The following is a 20,059-nucleotide window of genomic DNA, read 5'->3' as shown; positions in this document are numbered from 1 at the left end:
TTTTCCTTAAAAGGAGAAAGAGACCGTTAGCTTGCCTGTTGACAAAGGAGGTAGTATGTATAGAAATGCAGACATTCCATAAAAGGAGAGAAAGAGAGAGAGAACACCAGCTTGTCTGTAAGAATAAGAGGAAGTGTCGTATGTCACCGCATTCCTCTACACATATGGCTTCAATCTCTCTTCCTGTGTTGGCTCCAATTCACAACCTCTTCTTCCTTTAAATGAAGCTACAACTAAGCATTAATCACAACATTTATAATCTTTCATCAAATATCTTCTCCTATTTCTTTTCAGTATCAGCTGGTAGCTTCAACTGTCCAGTGTGGAGGTGCTGAACTTCTCTAAGACCAGCGTTTTAATACCGTTTATATTTACATATTTGCATAACCAGGAACTAACACTGAAAAAACTGACACGTACATAATTTGCTAAACATTCATCACACTTCTTTCTTTCCCAACCAAAACCAAAATAATAACTACTGACTTAAAATCACATATTCACTGAAGCTCAACAAAGATATAAAACTACAGGACAATTGACAAAGCTTGTGTGTTAAGTGAGAAACTGTGCTCAGGAAGATTAATATACATTGAAACTAGTGTTACTGTCAGTGTTTAGCATTCTAATATTATATAATAAAATATTACTCGTGGTTAAAAAAAGGCAAGAAAGTGTTGCCACCACTTGACACCACCGTTACTCTTTATCCCACATAGCAAAAGTGGTATGGCCGGGATCTGGCCGACACAATGTGCTCACACATGGCCCACATACCACAAAGAATGACGGCTCTTTGGTGGCCCAGATCTGGTTTGCTAGAGGTTTCAGCCTAATGTGTACTTTAATCAAGTCATGTAATAACAACATGTCCCGGAACATAATAGTGCAAAAGTAACATGACGAAACTCTGTTCAGACGGTGAATGGACTGATTCTTACATATCACTTTTCTACTCTCCCGGATTACTCAAAGTGCTCTTTACAACATGGCACATTCACCCAATCACAGACTTTCTTTAAGCTGACTGCTTCCTAACTACATTCATATGCATTCACACTCCTGACATGCAGACTGGAGGAGCCAAGGATTGAACCACTAACCTTTTGATCAGTAGGTGACCTGCTCTACCTCCTGAGCTACAGTCACTCGGTGGGAAACATGAGTAAACCCTCACTAGGGTTTGGATAAAGTGTACACTCACAAACCTGTCAAGCCTGCATTTGAAACATTGGCTACTATAGTATACTATAGTATTGCAACATGGCATTTTGGTCTTCTAACTAAAATAGGAAAATGGGAACATAAATAGTGTCATCATTGCCAGACCTGGCCCACACCTGGTTGACATACACCCTGCCATGACACCAGTCAGTCAGAAGTGCCAGCTTGACACCAGATCCGGGCCAGACCTGTCTGCTATGTGGGTATGCCTCTGATTGTCATGAAAAAAAGAAATGAAACTACTACATTCACTGCAATATGGGAGTTTTTACAGAAGCCTTTTCTCGAAAAACCAAGGAAGACAGAGGTCATGGCCAGAAAGATGTCTGTTGCTCCTTATGTGTAAATGAACTTTCACAATATCATGGATCCTGCTGTTGTATATTACTGCTAGTAGTTAATAAATATAGGATTGTATGTATCATTTGCTTTATTGTGTGAAATAGCTACAACAGTTTAATGTATGCAGTTCAAAGTATACAAAAAGCATCACAGTAAGACAAGATTTGGATAAGATTTGAGTATTTATAAGTAAATAGTAATCTTATAGATTTCATTTTGCTTTACTAGATCTAAAGAATTAGTCAAAGCAAGGGATGACTGAAATATTAGCAGTAGTGTTGGTAGAAACCTACAAAATAGTAAAACAAGCTGGCCTCACAGGTTCATCCAATATTCAAGCTTCTGGGACAACTACAATACATAAATACAGCAACCACTTATACAACAAACGCCTCTCTCATAGAACTATCACACTCAAGATATAGAGGTCACAAAAACAGATGTATCAAGTATGTTACATTATGAGGGGTTAATATGTCAAATGTTTGAAACGGGGTAATACATTCATTTAAGAGATGCATTAGCACATTTTGAATTTGATTCCAACAACATGTCTCATAAACGTTTAGACAGTGCCACGTTTACCACTCTAGCCTTCTTTTAACAACAGTCCATAAACCTCTGAAAGCTTGGAGAGTGTGAGAGGGAGAGACAGAAAGAGAATTTCTGATAATGATCAAGCATTTACCAAAGCAGTTGTGGTTAAAAATGCTCAGTCATAGATGAAGCCATAACGCTTGTGAAACTATGTCTGAACTTCATTTATGAAAGATGTTTTGAAATCGGCTTCTTCTTCAAGTTATAATCAAAACTGTTGGCTAATTGATGATAGCATCATATCTACCTTTATCCACCACTTACATGGCTGACAATGTATCCAACTATACAACAAGTTCATTTTGCAGGGATAAGGAAAACATGAAATCAAGCTTTGTCACAAATCCATCTAACTGGCAGACATGGAGAGTCTGTTAAAATGGGCCAGGAGATTGGGCATGGACAGGAGTACTGGCAGAGGCTAGAGCTGCGCATGCATGCGCAGCTCTAGCCTCTGCCAGTACTCCTGTCCATGCAGGAGTACTGGCATGCATGCATGCATCCATGCAGGAGTACTGGCATGCATGCATGCATGCATGCATGCGCAGCTCTAGCCTCTGCCAGTACTCCTGTCCATGCCCAATCTCCTGGCCCATTTTAACAGACTCTCCATGTCTGCCAGTTAGATGGATTTGTGACAAAGCTTGATTTCACTGGTACACGCTGTCGTATACGCCGGTCAAGCACATCCCGAACATGCTCAATGGGTGACATGTCCGGTGAGTATGCTGGCCATGCAAGAACTGGGACATTCTCAGCTGCCATCTGCCCTGAACAATGTGAACCATGATTCATCCGTGAAGCGCACACCTCTCCAACGTGCCAGACGCCATCGAATGTGAGCATTTGCCCACACAAGTCTGTTACGGCGACGAGCTGGAGTCAGGTCAAGACCCCGATGAGGACGACGGGCATGCAGTTGAGCGTCCCTGAGACGGTTTCTGACAGTTTGTGCAGAAATTGTTTGGTTGTGCAAACCAATTGTTCCAGCAGCTGTCTGGGTGGCTGGTCTCAGATGATCTTGGAGGTGAACCTGCTGGATGTGGAGGTCCTGGGCTGGTGTGGTTACACGAGGTCTGCGGTTGTGAGGCCGGTTGGATGTGCTGCCATATTCTCTGAAACGCCTGTGGAGACGGCTTATGGTTGAGAAATGAACATTCAATGCACGGGCGACAGATCTGGTTGACATTCCTGCTGTCAGCATGCCAATTGCACGCTCCCTCATTGCTTGTGGCATCTGTGGCATTTTGCTGTGAGACAAAACTGCACATTCCAGGGTGGCCTTTTATTGTGGGCAGTCTGAGGTACACCTGTGCACTACTCATGATGTCAGATCAGCATCCTGATGTGGCACACCTGTGAGGTGGGATGGATTATCTCAATATGGCAGATGTGCCCACTACCACACATTTGGACTGATTTGTGACCACTGTTTGGGAGGGATGGTTATATTGTGTATCTGGAATGAATTTTAGGTCTCTACGTCCATCCCATGGGGAATGGGAGCAGTAACAAAGGTGTTGCGTTTATATTTTTGTTGAGTGTATATAGTGATTAATTTTGGGGTAGCATGTTTTTAAGGTTTGAAAGGCACAGCTATTGTTTTAAGAAAATATGTCTGATCTGTTGTGAAACTCTGGACACATATGGGATCACTTAAGGTTTTCCCTTAGGCAGCAGTTGTCCTTTATCTCTCTGAAACATTCTTTGGGTATTTTCCCAGCTGGGAATTTACTCAAGGCCTTCGTGATATGATGTTCTGCTTCCCTGGCCTCTGGCTGCTAAAAGGTTAGCGATGAAAACATAACTTTTCTGAAACAATGTCAGAACTTCAGTTTTTAAAACATGTTTTGAAAGCTGATACCTCTTCAGACTAATCAAGACTGTATTATAACTGGCCTTGTGCTGGCCCATGTGTGAGCCACCACTGGCAAACCTGATCTGGGCTGCCAAAGAGCCGTCATTCTTAGTGGTATGTGGGCCATGTGTAAGCACATTGTGTGGGCCAGGTCCGGGCCATACCAATTTTGCTATGTGGGAATGTATGTAATGTATATGCCAGATATGCCAGATATACATTATATCTGGATTTCACCATTATGGCTACGTTTAGAACCCTTTTGGCTAACTGTAGACACTCTTCTCAGTGCGAGAGAAACAGTCCTGCAGTTGATGATTCATGACGTTGGGCCTTGTTGTGTATATGCATAAGAGAGGAGCAGAGGAAGTGGTCCGACTGGCCTAAGTGTGGGAGTTACCTGAATCTTTATGTTTGTATAAACATGATCCAAAGTTTTTTTCCTTTCTGGTCGCACGTGTTACATATTGTACATATTGGTAGTGTTAGTTTAATTAGTGTTAGCCTCCATAATTAGCAAGACTGTTAGCTCCCTCCATAGAAAAAAAGGTTGTGGTGTAAAGTACTCTAGGTCCAGTGAGCAGTGTGTGTGTCATCATTCTTTTTTCAGACCAGCATATAAATGCATCTTTCCCATCTGCGAGTAACAATAACAATCCACGTATCACCCACTGGTCGCGTTAGTTCCTTTGGTATGTTAAAGGAGCAGCAAGACTCTTCAAATCTTGTCATGTTGTAGCCGATGTGCAGTAACTCCTGCCCGCTTTATGTGAGATTAGCAACAATTTTAAGCAAACTTTTATTCACTTAGTTATTAGGGGGTAATGTGCTTAGAATTTTGAAGTGAAAAAATAAATGTAATCCATTTTGGAGGAAGCTATAACATATTATGATGTGGAAAAAGTGAAACGAGAACAAGTGAATACTTTTCAGATGCATCCAAAAAAAAAACGGAGTCACGGGATTGAAAATGAACAACAGCCTTCACAAGAAAGCCTTCAACAGTCCCACGTTTAAAATTTTGCACACTTCTTTCTTTACATCATTATTATTTCAGAAAAGTTCAGGAATATCATTCAGTGAATGGGGAATAATTTTAGCATACATCTTGGTGTATACAGTCACGTGACCCTCTCTGAAGCTATGTGTATCTGTTTGTCCTTGGCTCCTGGAAACAGAAAAAACAAAAGACTTGGCACATATCCTCGCCCCTCATTTTTATGTGTCACTCTCAAGGTTGTACTTTCACTTTCATTTTGACTGCACAGAGGCCCGGTACAACCTCTCTGATTGCTTTGAGATGTCATTTCACTGACAGTTTCTTTTGTTTGCTTGGTAATTAAACTTGATTTTATTTATTTTACTCTAAAGAAATTTTAAAGAAAAATGGTCATATATTTAAGGAAACCTATTAAAGATTATAAATGTCAGCTAAACCATCTGTAAGGTCAAGTAAAATAATAATAATAATAATAATAATAATATTACTTCCATCAATTCAGTTTACAACATGGTGTATTATACATGTTAATAAAAAACACAGAGATCCTGAAAATTGTTTTCTGAAGTGGTCATTTGTTGACACAGCTGACACTGCTCTCTTCATTTCCCAGACATCGAAGATCATCGTGTACATCTAAACCTTTGATATGTTCATCATTACAGATGAGGTGCACTTTGGTGCCAGTGTCCTGTCTTAATGATCACTGCATTGCTGACTTCTGTCCAATAACAGCCCTGTTTTGATGACTTGTAGTAGCAAAATTTTCATAGTTGTCACAGGAACCTATGATTCAAACTTGCACTTGTTTTGCTGTTCCCTCCCAGGACTCAATGTCCCCACTCAGTTTTTCCTTTTACTGTCAATCATTGCTTGTTTTTAAGCACTATAACAACCTGTTTTTGTTTAAGCACTAAAATTTGGCAGATTGGGGGAATTTCCACTGCTGCTGTCACTTTCAGAACACTAGGATTTTCTACACTTTGAGTTTCAGTTCCAAAAGAAAAACAAAAAGAAAATCTGTATCCGTTTAGCTAGTTTGTAGATGTGTGTCATAGCAGCATCTGCCTGTATTTAGCAAATGATTAAAAAACTTTCAAATGTTTCCCTCAAACAATCAGCTGCTGCTGGTATGGATAAAGACAAATTACTTCACCACATTTTATTAATTAATTATTTTTCCCTTGGAAAGCTAATTCAGTGCAGGTGTGTGTTATTGTATTAGATTGTTGTTGACAAATCAAAAGCAAACCAGGAGGTAGGGAGTGTTCTTGCATAGGAGACTGGAGGAGCTTAAAGCATTTATGTTTTCCAAAGGTAAGTTTAACTCTATGGTTCCAATGTCTGACTGAACTAAAAGCTGCTGTGGTGCATTATGGGTAATGTGGCACCAACAACTGAAACAGGAGGATGACTGTTTTGATTTATGGTTTTACTCAATAAGTGTACTCACAAGTCATCAGACAAAAGCTTAATCAAACCTAACATCATCATCATTATCACCTCTCACTCCCAGCCAGCTCTGAAATGATTCTCCTTTTTGTGGGGTTGTCACACGTCAGCATTAATTCTCCTTGGACACATGGATAAGGCACTGTCGTCCCTCAGGCCTTTTAGAATCCAGTACTCAAATCTGATGTAGACTCTTTTACATATTTTTCTTTAATTAAGATACAACAGAAACAACACTGTGATGTTGATGGTGTTGCTGCACTCCCCGCTGTCAGATTCACAGCAGTACACTCCACTGTCAGATGGGTAATATAATATATAATAATGGATTGGATTTATATAGCGCTTTTCAAGGCACCCAAGCACTTTACAATGCCACTATTCATTCACACACACTGGTGGAGGCAAGCTACGGTTGTAGCCACAGCTGCCCTGGGGCAGACTGACAGAAGCAAGGCTGCCATATCGCGCCATCGGCCCCTCTGGCCAATACCAGTAGGTGGTAGGGTAAAGTGTCTTGCCTAAGGACACAACGACCAGGACAGAGAGCCCGGGGATCGAACCGGCGACCTTCCGGTTACAGATGGGCTTCCCAACCTCCTGATGATGCAGGATGACTCATGTAATTGGCCCCAGGTCTCACATTAAGCAGAAGAGCATGTGGAGGTGTTTCTCTTCACTGTCCAGCTGCTGAAGCTGCCTGGCACCGCACAGCTCAGATTTATGGTTTCATAATAAAAGAAGACTGACCTGCTGGGATGATGCTCAGAGTAGCAGCGTCAGGTTCAAAAACATCAGGCTGACACATCATTTAACATGCAGTATAGGCAACACTTGGAGATTAATAACATGAATAAACATTAATAACACTTCTACTGCGATTGTACTGATTAAAACCAGCTGAGCTAGAAGAGAGGAGAGACTCACAAAACATTAAAATGACAGTCAGAATACATTTTCAATTAGATCAGCGGATGTGAAGAGATTTGAGCTACAACAACTGATAACTGATAACTGAAATAACTGATGCTGGATTAAGATATACTTCATTCTGCTATATGTAGTCTGTCATAGTTCGTTTAGCTGTATTCTTGAAGGGTCAAACAGACCTCCACCATCAACATTACAGTGAAGTACTAGGATGAAACCCAGAGACCCACTGTAAAACCTGATGGTACAGTGGTCCCTCTCAGGCCACATGTGGCTAGAGTGTGTAGACAGTTCCTGGATAAAGGCATTGATGTCATCGGCGAGCCATGTTTCTCAGATCTGAATCCAACCAAGAACCTCTGGGCCGCTATGTACAGGTAAGCTGACATTTCCAAATAGTTCCAGAGAGGGTCAGGAGGCTCAGAAGTGCCCTGATCCAGATCTTGGAGGAAACCATCTACCTATATCAGGAGCATGCCCAGATGTTGTCAAGACTACATGCAGGCACGTGGGGAACACACGCACTACTGAACCGCATTATGACATGTGTTTGATCCTCGCAACTTTGATTTTTCGTGTGATTTTGAATCCAGCCCTCAAAAGGTTCATGATTTTAGTTTCCACTGATTATCATTATATCATTTTGTTATTAATACTAGTCCAGGATCGATAATTTTAATTAAATTGTTTGAAGTTAAGGCAAGGGTATCGAACTCCAGGCCTTGAGGGCCGGTCTCCTGCAGGTTTTAGATCTCACCCTGGGTCAACACACCTGAATCAAATGATTAGTTCATTACCAGGTTTCTGGAGAACTTCAAGACATGTTGAGGAGATCATTTAGCCATTTAAATCAGCTGTGTTGGATCAAGATCACATCTAAAACCTGCAGGACACTGGCCCTCGAGGCCTGGAGTTTGACACCTGTGAGTTAAAGGTTGCAAGAGAAGATTGCTTACTTGTTTGTAGCAATTCCCAGGGAGCGTTATCCAGGTGAGCTATCAACAAATGGAGGGCTTTCAGATAGTGATGTGACGTTCTGTATCGAGGCTTCGAAGCTTGTGTCGAGTAATGGAGGGGGCGTTTCCGCGATGCGCGTATCGAGGCTTGCTTCATTTATGGGAGGAGCTGAAAATGATGACGTCCGAAGCCTCGCTGCCCGGCTGTACCACGTGACTGGTTCATGAAGTGGTTCGAACTTTGCCGCGAGATATGACAGCGATATAAACCCCTCAGACTTCATTCAAAATGTAGGTGTTTGATGGAGAGTTGCGGTTAGTGAGAGTTTGGAGACAGTTTGAAGGTTTATGAGAGTGAAGAGAGAAAGTCAGGAGAGAATGGAGCCAGCTAAGAAGAGGAGGATGTCCTCCCCTGTGTGGGAACATTTTGATCTTATTCCTCCCAACAAGGTATGTAAATTTCTACAGAAGATGTATTTTCATAATACTGATGGTGCAATACAATTTATGTTAAGCGGCTTTACTTTTGTACAAGGTGAAGTGTTTGCTATGTGCCAGGGAGCTGGGATATAACAACAACACCTCATCCATGCTTAGGCACTACAGAGCTTTGCATGAGAATAAGGGGAACACCGATTGTGGAGCAAGACCAGGTGAGCCATCAAATGCAATGATAATATAGCATGCAGTAATGTTACTAAATGATATAACAATATTATACAGCTGTTATAAGTTACGTGTGTGATATTTACATTTGTGCTTTGTCTTTATTGTCTTTCCTCAGGAGAACAATCTCCAATAGATGAAGACCTGGTTAGCATGGTGATTGAGGACTCCCAGCCATTTAGCATTGTGGAGGACAAAGGATTCAAATATTTGTTAAATCATTAAATCCTAGCTATGTTCTCCCCACTAAAGGTCATAAAAGCAGTGAAAATTTAGTTTTTACTGAATAAAATGTGAACAGGCAGGACTGAGGCTCAAAGCCTCAGTGTGTAGCTGTCCATACCTCAACGTTACAAAAGCACAACTACTGTCCACACCCCAACCACACCTCACCTCACAGTAAATGATCATTTCCATTTTAAGCATTTCGAAATAATCATTTTCCATACTGCCAGTATAAATATACACAGTATACTGCATCACTACAATATACATGTTTTACACACTCCTTTTGTTGTTGACATTTACAGGCTGTGTGCAAAAGGCCACACTCTTCAAATTCATGCCAACTAATATTTTTACGTCCAGTTGGTGTCCTACTAGAGCAAATGAAGCTTCAAGAAGCTTTGCGCTGGGATGAACCAATTGGATGAAAAGCTTCAGTGCTTCATGAAGCTTCATCTGCCCATCACTACTTTCAGACCACGTGTTTTTAGCAGGTTCCTTTACCGAGTCCAGAGGGAAATGGAGTCCAGGGCCCTGTTTCAGGAAGCCGGTTTAGTGGAAAAACTGAGTAAGTATACCCTGAGTTAACGAAAACTCTGGGTTTTCGGTTTCACAAAGCGAGTTCAGATGAAGCCTGAGTGAGTCACTATGACGACACACGCCGTGAAGCTAACCTGCCCCCTAGCAGGTTTACTACAACTAACCCTGACTGTCTCCGCCCCTTTGTCGGAAACCTGACAGTAGGAAGTGTCAGACATGGCGTGTCCCTTCCTTGAAGAGCCAGTAGATCGTGAAGCCCAAATTCTCCGCAGAGCTCTCTGCCGGGAGAGAGTGATCAGAGCGCGTTTGGACATTTTATCATTTCCTGATGATTTTCTGTGCGAACGTTACCGTTTCTCAGCACAATCTATAATTTATTTGGATAACATCCTCAGGCCATATATTACGCATGTGACACATCGCGGACATGCTCTCAGTTCTGTACATATTATTTGTATTGCACTTCGGTTTTTTGCAAACGGGAGCTTTCTGTATAATATTGGTGAAGCTGAGCACGTTTCCAAGGCTACCGTCTGTCGGGCAGTCAGGAATGTTACAGTTGCACTGAAACGTCTCCTGTACTCGTTTGTGGTGTTCCCCGGTCACAGACCCACAAGATTCATCAAAGAGGGATGCCACAAAATTGCAGGTATCAGGATGACCAAAACTTAATTTATGATGTGGTGATACTTGGACTACTACTTAAATTTTACATTTATTTTCAGGGTTCCCAGGCGTGATTGGCTGTACAGATGGTACTCACATTCCAATCATTGCTCCTTCAGTAAATGAAGGAGACTATGTGAACAGGAAGTCTTTCCACAGCATTAATGTACAGGTACATAGTTCCCTGTAGCATTTCAAACTAACAAATTATTTCATCATAGTAATGGATGCTAATTTGTGTTCTCTGCACTGTGAAGATCATATGTGATGCTGCCAACATTATCACAAATGTGGAAGCCAAGTGGCCAGGCTCTGTCCATGACTCACAAATATTCCGTGAATGTACACTGAGCACAAAATTTGGACATGGTGAGTTGAAAATACTTTAAAATATATAAAGACCAATTGCTTCAGGGACATTTGAACTGAAGTGTATCCTTCTGTCTTAGGAGAGTTCACTGGCTACTTGCTTGGTGATAGGGGGTATCCATGTTTACCCTATTTGCTTACCCCTTACCCTGACCCTGAACCGGGCCCACAGCAGCGATATAATCTGGCTAATTGCAGGACAAGAGCCAGAATTGAAATGACTATCGGAATGCTTAAGGCCCGGTTCCAGTGCCTGCAAAGACTCAGGGTCACCCCAGAAAGGGCATGTGACATTATTGTGGCATGTGTGATTCTTCACAACATTGCCACAATTAGAGGAGAACACTGTCCTTCTGAACCAAACAGCAGTGATCCAAACCATGAACATCCTGAGCCTCCCACGGACATACAAGATGGGAGCGCAGTCAGAGACACCATATGTCACAATCATTTCTTTTGACCCATCACCTCAACATGTTGAAAGAAGAATAAACAGATTTTTTGTTCAACTGGCTTTATTGGTCGCCTGTGTTTCCTGTACACAAAGTATTAAAAGATGTAAACCTCATAAAGTGTCTCTGTTGCTTCCTCCTCTGTAACAGCTGTCAATGTTTCTTCATTATTTTCCTGTAGTAAAGAAATAAACAACATTGCTGTTCTACTGTAAACTCATATAATCTGTGGAGTATTACTCACAACTGCATGTTGGTCTGGCTCAACAGGAGGCTGCACCAGATGCAGTACACCACCACCATCAACTGATAGAATATGAGGTTTATACAGGTCACTTATAACTTACAAGGGACCAAATGGCAATTAACAAACATACCAATCACCTTACACTTCATTGTCATTATGCTCTCAAAGACAACCAAGGCTGAGGGAAGGCAAAATCAGTAGGAAAATAACTTCACTACAAAATAATCCATTATGGTAAAGAGTTTATCAAATGAATGAGTAGCACTGCAAAGGTGACTGTGAAGAAAGGATGTATGCACATCATGTATTATTTTGAATTTACCCTCTATGTAGGCACTTGTGTCTTGCGGGGTTATTGACTCAGAGGATGTCCCCGCAGAGATGCCTTCGGCCACAGGGCGCCCACTGTTTTGGCTGAGGGCCAACTGCTCAGCCTCTGTGAGTGGTGGTGGTGGAGGACCCCCACCTGTTTTTCGGGCCTCCGCTTTTTTTCTGTTGGCTATAACGGGTCACATTTGAGCATACAGAGTAAGCAAATATGTACTTGTAATGTGCTCAGATAATTTCAATAAGTGCTTACAGAGGGGAAATTAATGTAGCCTCTAACTGCAATTGATTTACATCGGACAAACAGACCAAGCACTATGGCTCATAATACAATTACACCTTACCTGTTTGGACTATATTTTTATATTTCATTTTTACTTGCTGCCAGGAACGTTTGGGGCCTGTTGGGTTGCACCTGCGCTCACATCACGTCACAAAATAAAATGTATAAAATAACAAATAAAATAACATATGATAAAATAACGTGTTAAATGGGTGGAAATCCCTAGATCAATGTTTACATTAACACTCACGCATTGACTCTGTCGGCTATGTTTTGCCATGCATGCTCCCTTTCTTTTGCAGCTGAGGCTGTGTTACTTTTTTCCGCGGAATTTGCATGTTATCGGCATATGCTGCCATCAGAATTTCGGCCTCAAGCGCTGTAAAATACATTGACCGCGCCTTCTTTCCCTCCGTCTCCATGGTGACTCGCTTAATCTGTGCTCCACTGATCAGGGCTTTATGTATCCTCGTCCGCGCGCTTCACTTGGGGTTAAAGCAACTCCGCGTTGACTGAACTACTTGTTATCAGCCTTTCTGAAACCGAATATTCCGAGTTGGACAGTTCGGGGTTACTCAACCCTGCGTATCGTTTTTCACTATGAGTTTTCTAAACCGGCTTCCTGAAACAGGGCCCAGGAGGGGCAGCTTCTCTAACATTTGATTGGTTGCCATGCAAAGTAGTCAAGACAGGTCGATCCTAGATAATCGATTGCTTGTGTGGACTTGGGGCAGCCAGGTATCCCAGAATGCATTTCAAACCACAGGCAGCAATGGTTTTAAAATACCCCGTTTTTCTGTCACCAGCTACACTTTTAATACTGTTTTAGCCCAAATGTAGTGTCGTATTCTTCACATGTCTGGTCAGGTTGTCAACATGTTTACAAATTGCTCAGATGCATTCAGAGATGTCACTAGCTCCGCTAACAGTCAGCTGACAGAGTGTACCAAGTGTACCGAGCTCACAGCCCCGGTGTTCCAGCTTAACTGTGAGCTCGGTACAGGAAATAAAAACCCAATAAATATAACCTCAGTAAATGAAGACAGTGTACTGCGGGGGTTATTTCAGCTGTGTACCGGGGCCTGCGCTTTGTCGGCGGTAATAACAGCTCGACTGTTTGCGAGGCGAGCGAGTCTATCCCACGTTTGATCCGAAATCATCGAAGCACTTTTGCAAAGAGGCGATATCTTGACAAACCAACCAGATATCTGAAGATTAAACCACTACATTCTCGGCTAAAAAATATTAAAATGGTATTTGGTGACACACAAACAGGGTTTTTCAAAGTTCAGTTCTGTTAGTTTCAACATGCCGGTTGTTGTGTGCTAGAAACAATGGCCACCAGGCCAAAGCAATGGATTTGACTCGATCAGCGTTAACCCCGCCCCCTGAGTTTGATGGGTGAGTTTGACAGATAAAATTATTTCATGGTGGGACCTGAAGGAGTCAATAGTGCCAAAATGAATTAATTAAATACAGCATTAAATAATTGTTTAAATTTGTCAATAATTAATTACTTAAATGTGTCAATAATATTTATTTAATTAATTAATTCCCATTTTAAATAATTATTTACAATTTTAATTAATTATTGCCACATTTAATTAATTATTTAATGCTGTATTTAATTAATTCATTATGTCAGTCCTGGCGTTCCATATAACAACAGCTCCAATTTGATTTATTTTTAAACTCTTGTGATCAGTATGAGCAAATTGTGTGAGTTTCCATACCAAAAAAATGGTATCAGAGACACTGATTTTTAGCATGGTATACTGCAGATGTCCCTTGGGTTGTTTATGATTTTATGCATAATTTTGCGAACTGCATTCCCTGTGTGGTAACAAAAATAACATTGTTTATAGGTGTAAGCAAAATATTCAGATATGCTACCAAAAAATCACTAACAAAAGAAATGGAGCAGATTGTTAGGATCTTGTGGCTGTAATAGCATCCATAACTGAAGGTTTTTCATTCATTTATTTTCACAGGTCTAGATGATCACATCTGTATTTTTTCATTTAAATGAGTTGGACTTGCAAACTTTGTAGTTGTTTGTGGAAATTGCAAGGGAATAATTGAACATTACATTAACAGTCACACACATTACAAAAGAAGCTGTCCACTGCCTTGCATATACACAGACTGTGCACAGTATTTCAGATCTGAAAAACCCTTGCAGGTCCATTTAAGAGATCAGGGGGTCACGAAAAGGAGTATGCAATTGACTTGCTGGCTTTAATGTAAAAAGCCTGTTGTGTAACTTTAATGAGGCAGCTAGACTAAAGCAATATATTGCTTATCAAGGTAAACATCTGACTGATAAGGAAATTGGTACTTGTCCTTTTTTTTTTTTATTGATATTTTAGATGGACAGAAACATTAACAAATATACAACTAGAATAATCATACTGTCAGTTCTCTGTCTGTTTTTTAACAACAACCAACAAATAAGGACTAACAATAACTAAGACAAACAGACAAAAAAACAAACAAACAAACGAAACAAACGAAACAAAAAAAAAAAAAACATAACCTTGACCACTGATGACATTAGACAATTTCTTCCCTCTACTGACTTTAAAAAAAAGGAAAAAAAAGAAAAAGAAAAAGACAACAGCAAAAATACCAACAACACATGAACCCCCCCCCCCCCCCCCCCCCCAAAAGAACATTTATCACAATATCTAGGAGACATTGTCGATGTACAACAAAAAAGGACCCCAGACCTGCTCAAAAATATCTTCTCTCCCCTTCATTCTGTACATAACCCGTTCATATGATGCCATCTTAGACATTTGTTCAGTCCATTCCCTGAGAGAACAGGGGCTGGAAGACTTCCAGTGCCTCAGTATTATCCTGCATCCTGTTATGAAAGACAGACGCATCCACAGTCTCTGTTTTTTTGAAAGGATATTATTGTCAGGTAACAGGCCCAGGACACATACAGCTGGAGATTTAGAAAGATTGAGTTTAAAAATATCATTCAGCAAGTTAATGATCCCATCCCACAAATAATCATTTTTCCCACATGTGTACAACATATGAACTAGAGTCCCAGCTTCCTCCTGGCATTTCCAATGCATCATTATCCACAAGCTTCAGCCTGACTAGTTTACTGGGAGTCCAGTAATTTCTGTGAAGCAATTTGTACTGGATAAGTTGAGACTGTGTTTCAGGTGAGCAAACATACCATGATGAAACCAGTGTCTTCCAACTGTCCTCTAAAATCTGGATACCCAGATCCTTCTCCCAACACTGCCTCAGTCCCCCCAAATTGGGAGAGTGCGCCTCTCTGAAGATCCCATAAAATTTGGATGATCCTATTAATGCCAGGGGCTGCAAACATCTTCTGAATACTAGATGGAGGGTCTGGATTATTATTCAAAATGGTTTTAATACAGTGTCTTATTTGAAAAAACCTCCAAATTTCCCTTGGATCCAGATTAAATTCTCGTCTGATTTCTGCAAACGGTTTCATACCAGTCTGCCCAAATAAATCCCCCACCTGATTGATACCTGTCCTAGCCCAAGCCTCCCACCAGACCGGTTTCTTATCAATTAATATTTTCTTATTATACCAGATAGAGGCTCTAGCGGTAAGATAAGGGCTAATGTTGGTATATTGGTGAGCTCTAAACCAGGTCTCTTGCATGAAAGCCAATACTGGATCTTTAAACGGTACTGGTCTTCCCTTCTGAGTAAGGAAGGCCTCTAAAGACGAAGGAGCCACAAGATTTTCCTCAATCGCAACCCATGATGGCTTCTCCGTAAAGGAATTATGTATCTTAACTAACTGAGAGAGGGAGAAAGCATAATGATACCAGACCATCTTGGACAATGCCAACCCGCCACTCTCTTTAGCAGCATATAATTTGGACCGATTAAAAGATGGCTTTTTGCCTGCCCACACAAAACCCTCCACACTTGTATTATAAAGCTTTAGCAAATTATGTGGGACTGCTATCGGTAACATGTGAAGAAAGTACTGAAGTTTAGGGGCAATAATCATCTTCACCAAATTAATTCTGCCCAAAAGGGACAGATTTATTTTAACCCAATTCTGCAACAGTGGCCGAATATTTTGAATCACTGGGAAGATGTTTACTTGCATTATGTTGTCTAAACCAGGGGTCAGTTTAATCCCTAAGTAAGTCAAACCCTCGGGCATCCACTTGAAATGCCATGAGCTCCTCACAACTGGCGGACACAATTTAGAAATGGGCATAACTTCCGACTTAGACCAATTTATGGTGTAGCCAGAGATTGCAGAAAAGGAATCAATAATTGAGGAAATTGCAGGAAGTTACTTGTCCTTTTAATCGTCCTTTTTCATATAAACACCCGTGTTTCTGTTTTAATCCTCAAATTAAGGAAGTGTGCTCAGATTGCCAGTTTTTCTTTTAAAGGTTACTGGGTGAATGTCCAAAAGATTTCTCCGTGGCAACCACAGTAAGAGCTGGCTGACTTAAGCTGGTGAAAAGTGATTCAGTTATTTATAATCGTATTTACCAAAGGAGATACTGGGTCATCTTTTATGAAAGGAAAAAGATCACTCTGTCCCATAATTCATGGCAACACACCAACCCCACTGTTCAAGAATATGATGGAGCTCATGCAGATGTGTGTTTTTAATTTGATTCCATAACAACAGGCTCTTAAACAAACAGCACAACATTGCTGTAACAATATATGCTCCATATCCAGGTGTTAATATCCATAAAGAAGATAATTTGCATAAACATTCTGAGCCAAGATTATAATTATATTAATTACATTATATAAGGTGTTTAGTTTGCATTGAAACAAGCGGAAAGTGTCAAAATGTCCACAAGGTGGAGACAGACAGTAACACACTGCTGATGAGGACATTTGTGAGACTATTTTTCCACCAAGCATTTGTAATCACATAGCTGAATTCGAGATTAAGGATATTGTTTATTAATTTAAATAAATATAACAAACACTGAATATCAAAATAAAAGCTGATAGTTTAAATCCACTGAAAAGTAATAATATAAATTTATGTTGCATGTTAGTTTTTGCAATATTACTCATATTGAAATAACTATATACAAAAATATACTAATTTTACATATTTGAGTTTACTTACATCTTATCATTTATCTTAACATATCATTTTATGTTTAAAATTTGTTTTTATTTATTATGGCACCTTGTGAGTGCTAATTATTTTCCCTACCTCATGTTTACAGTGGGAATATTTTTGGAGTGTAACCTGCTCAAGTGTCATATGTGTCAAAAAGATATTTTTAAGGGAAACTTTAGCCTGCCACCCAAACCTTAAACATACTGAAGAAGAAAAACGTCAGATCTGGATCTGAGAGAGATGAGTGTATGTGTGTATGTTAAAATGAAAGCCTGATGGTATAGATGACTATGTACATCTCTGTTTATTTGTTTTTGTATGTTTTTATTGTGTATACTCGTCTTCTTTTATTGTGAGGACTAAATTGTTATATTTCTTGATAAGGGACTATAACAATTTAGTCCTTTTTTACTTTGTAATTAGTGTTGTTGTTGTTGTTGTTGTTGTTGTTGTTGTTGTTGTTGTTATTATTATTATTATTATTATTATTATTATATATTTTTTACATGTGCAATACAATTTTGTGCGCTTTTGCAAATGCTCAAATGCTGCGCAAAACAAGCAAGTCATGACATTTGCACAATGTCTTTACTCATGGAGCACATTTTGAAACATGCTGTGGTTGCTGGACTGTTTACCCTCATTTTAGTTGTGAGGAGAATCACTGGCAACTGGCAAGGTCAGAAGTCATAAGGACATCAATGCAGCAAATGTTCTTTGCTCACAAGAAGAGTAGCTGATGCTGCAGGAAGCTTAAGTTAATGTTGCAAAAACAAAGAGCAAACACCATCATGCATCAGTGTGTGTTTTATGGGAGCTTCATGCTTTGAGTGTCAGTCCAACACTGTCAGGTGAAGATATTCTTGGCGCAGACAGATGGCAGATGATATCCACACCATGCATCAAGCCAGCAATTTGAATCTGCAAGATTCAAGAGCAGAAATCATTCAAATGTTACTCAAATGAAAAACCTAAAGAACCAGCCTTTATGGCTTGTATATTTGATCACTTCAACCAGTCATACACATTAAGCACTCGTTGATAACTGTTCTAAATTACCTCGAGAACTCATCTGCAGACAGTTCTCATAGTAACCATTACTGGGCTCTCCCCAGCACCATTTTGAAAAGAAGAAACTGGTCCCATCATTCCACCACCAAGTACCCTTGTAGAAGAAAAAAATTAGTAGTTCAGACAGGCCTGTGCTTTATCCTAACCAGTGTTGGGCAAGTTACTTTGAAAAAGTAATTAATTATAGTTAAGTTTTCAAGTAATTAATTACTTTTACAATCTTGTTACTCAGTTACTAGCTCATCTACTTTTTTGAAGAAGTAACTACTAACTATAATTAATTACTTTTTCAAAGTAACTTGCCCAACACTGGTTATCATTAATGCCTGATCTTTTAGCTTCTCTCCCCTGCCTCAGGTTTCACTGCAGGTGGGAATTAACATTTTCTTTTGACAATATACCTTGAGTCCTTTGCTTCCTCCAATCCAAACTGGCGTGTTGCCAAACAGCTGCATGATCCTTTGGTGCTCCCAGTAAGTGTGCACTGATGCAAGGTTTGCCCCCAAGCCCCAGCAGTGTCTCTTCAATGAAGAGGGACAAAGCAGAGGTTTTTTAAAACAATGAGTGGTTCAATCAGGTGTTAAAGATGATAAAAGTAAAATAAAATTACCTTAGCAGAATCCCAACTCATGGGTGTTTGATTGTAGGTAAAGCAGCGACTACCAACTTGAGTCCAACCGTAAGGACACCGGGCTTGATTCCAACCATCAGGACAATAAATGCACCTCTTGACCAGGTGACTCTTGGCTGTGGACAAATGAACAGTTGTACATGTGTCTCTGGTTAATATCTTATTTTGTATTACTTTTAATTATTATATATCCAATAACTGACAAGTCATACAAGTAACATTGGACATATAAACAATAATTAAAGGTTTGGTGGTGTTCAGGTGCAGTTATGTGTATGAAGTACAGGGCGTTGTCTTTCCTTCACATTTATAGATTGGTATAGATATATGATATATGTTACTTTAAGCTTTGTATTTCAGGAAAGAAGGTCAATTAAAAGTGGAAGCCAATCATTTAGGTATTGAGTATAACAGTATAACAGCCAGAAACCTCAAGGTTTGTAAGGGTTTTTTTTTCTGTTAAGCGTGACATAAGTTATTGAAAATCTGGAAAATGCAAAAAACCTGTGGGCATCAATCAATTTTCTTTAACTCTCATAAATAAGATTACATTAATTAAATTAATACATTTTACTATTAATTTGTATGTTTAATTACACTCATATATATATATATATATATAATGGAAATTATACTGCCATACTCACCACCAGCAGTGGTTACAGCCATCATTGCACAGAGAAGAGCACACAGAGTCAGCAGCTTCATGGTGATGTTAGTGTCTCTGTGGAAAACAGAAAAAAAAAAGTTACTATCGTAAAAACATGTATAGAACATATTAAGACCAGCGCTTATATACAGTTTAATTTTACGCATTTATATAACCTGTAACTATCAATAAAACAGCAGTGACGTGCTTGTTGTTTTTCATACTCTTCTTGAATGAATAGTGTGTTAAGGACAAGCTTTGTTCAGGTGAAAATACACTGAAACCAGTGTTATTAACAGCATTTGATAGTCTACTATTATATAAAAAATTACATCATTGTGACTCTTTGGACCTGTACTTGTCATAAAAGAAACAAAGTGACTACATTTACTTCAATATGGGAGTGTTTTCAGAACCATCTTCTAGAAAAACCTGAGTGAAACATCTCAACAGACTTCAGTGTC

At 39.8% G+C, this 20,059-nt stretch overlaps 1 protein-coding gene and 1 long non-coding RNA gene across 2 annotated transcripts; one reads left to right on the top strand and one right to left on the bottom strand.

Moving 5' to 3' along the window:
- Positions 1-8,729: 8,729 nt before the first annotated feature.
- LOC146673799 (uncharacterized) lies at positions 8,730-9,320 on the top strand. The gene is made up of 3 exons (XR_014910611.1): positions 8,730-8,809; positions 8,895-9,012; positions 9,144-9,320. It is a non-coding gene; the product is annotated as an uncharacterized LOC146673799 (long non-coding RNA).
- Positions 9,321-18,091: 8,771 nt separating this feature from the next.
- Positions 18,092-19,669, bottom strand: LOC146673798 (type-2 ice-structuring protein-like). Its single transcript, XM_085401022.1, has 5 exons — positions 19,594-19,669; positions 18,926-19,062; positions 18,717-18,836; positions 18,304-18,409; positions 18,092-18,165 (listed from the first exon to the last, which is right to left on the bottom strand). The coding sequence occupies exons 1-5, from the start codon at positions 19,652-19,654 to the stop codon at positions 18,092-18,094; spliced, it is 498 nt and encodes a 165-aa protein (XP_085257148.1). The 5' UTR covers positions 19,655-19,669.
- Between the last annotated feature and the right edge of the window lie 390 nt (positions 19,670-20,059).

This window comes from Rhamphochromis longiceps, linkage group LG3 (assembly GCF_057381845.1).
Source record: "Rhamphochromis longiceps isolate RC_006_pf linkage group LG3, R_longiceps_female_GT1.1, whole genome shotgun sequence".
Lineage (NCBI taxonomy): Eukaryota > Metazoa > Chordata > Actinopteri > Cichliformes > Cichlidae > Rhamphochromis > Rhamphochromis longiceps.
Note: the sequence above shows the minus strand (reverse complement) of the source record. Positions and strands in the feature narration are given on the sequence as shown.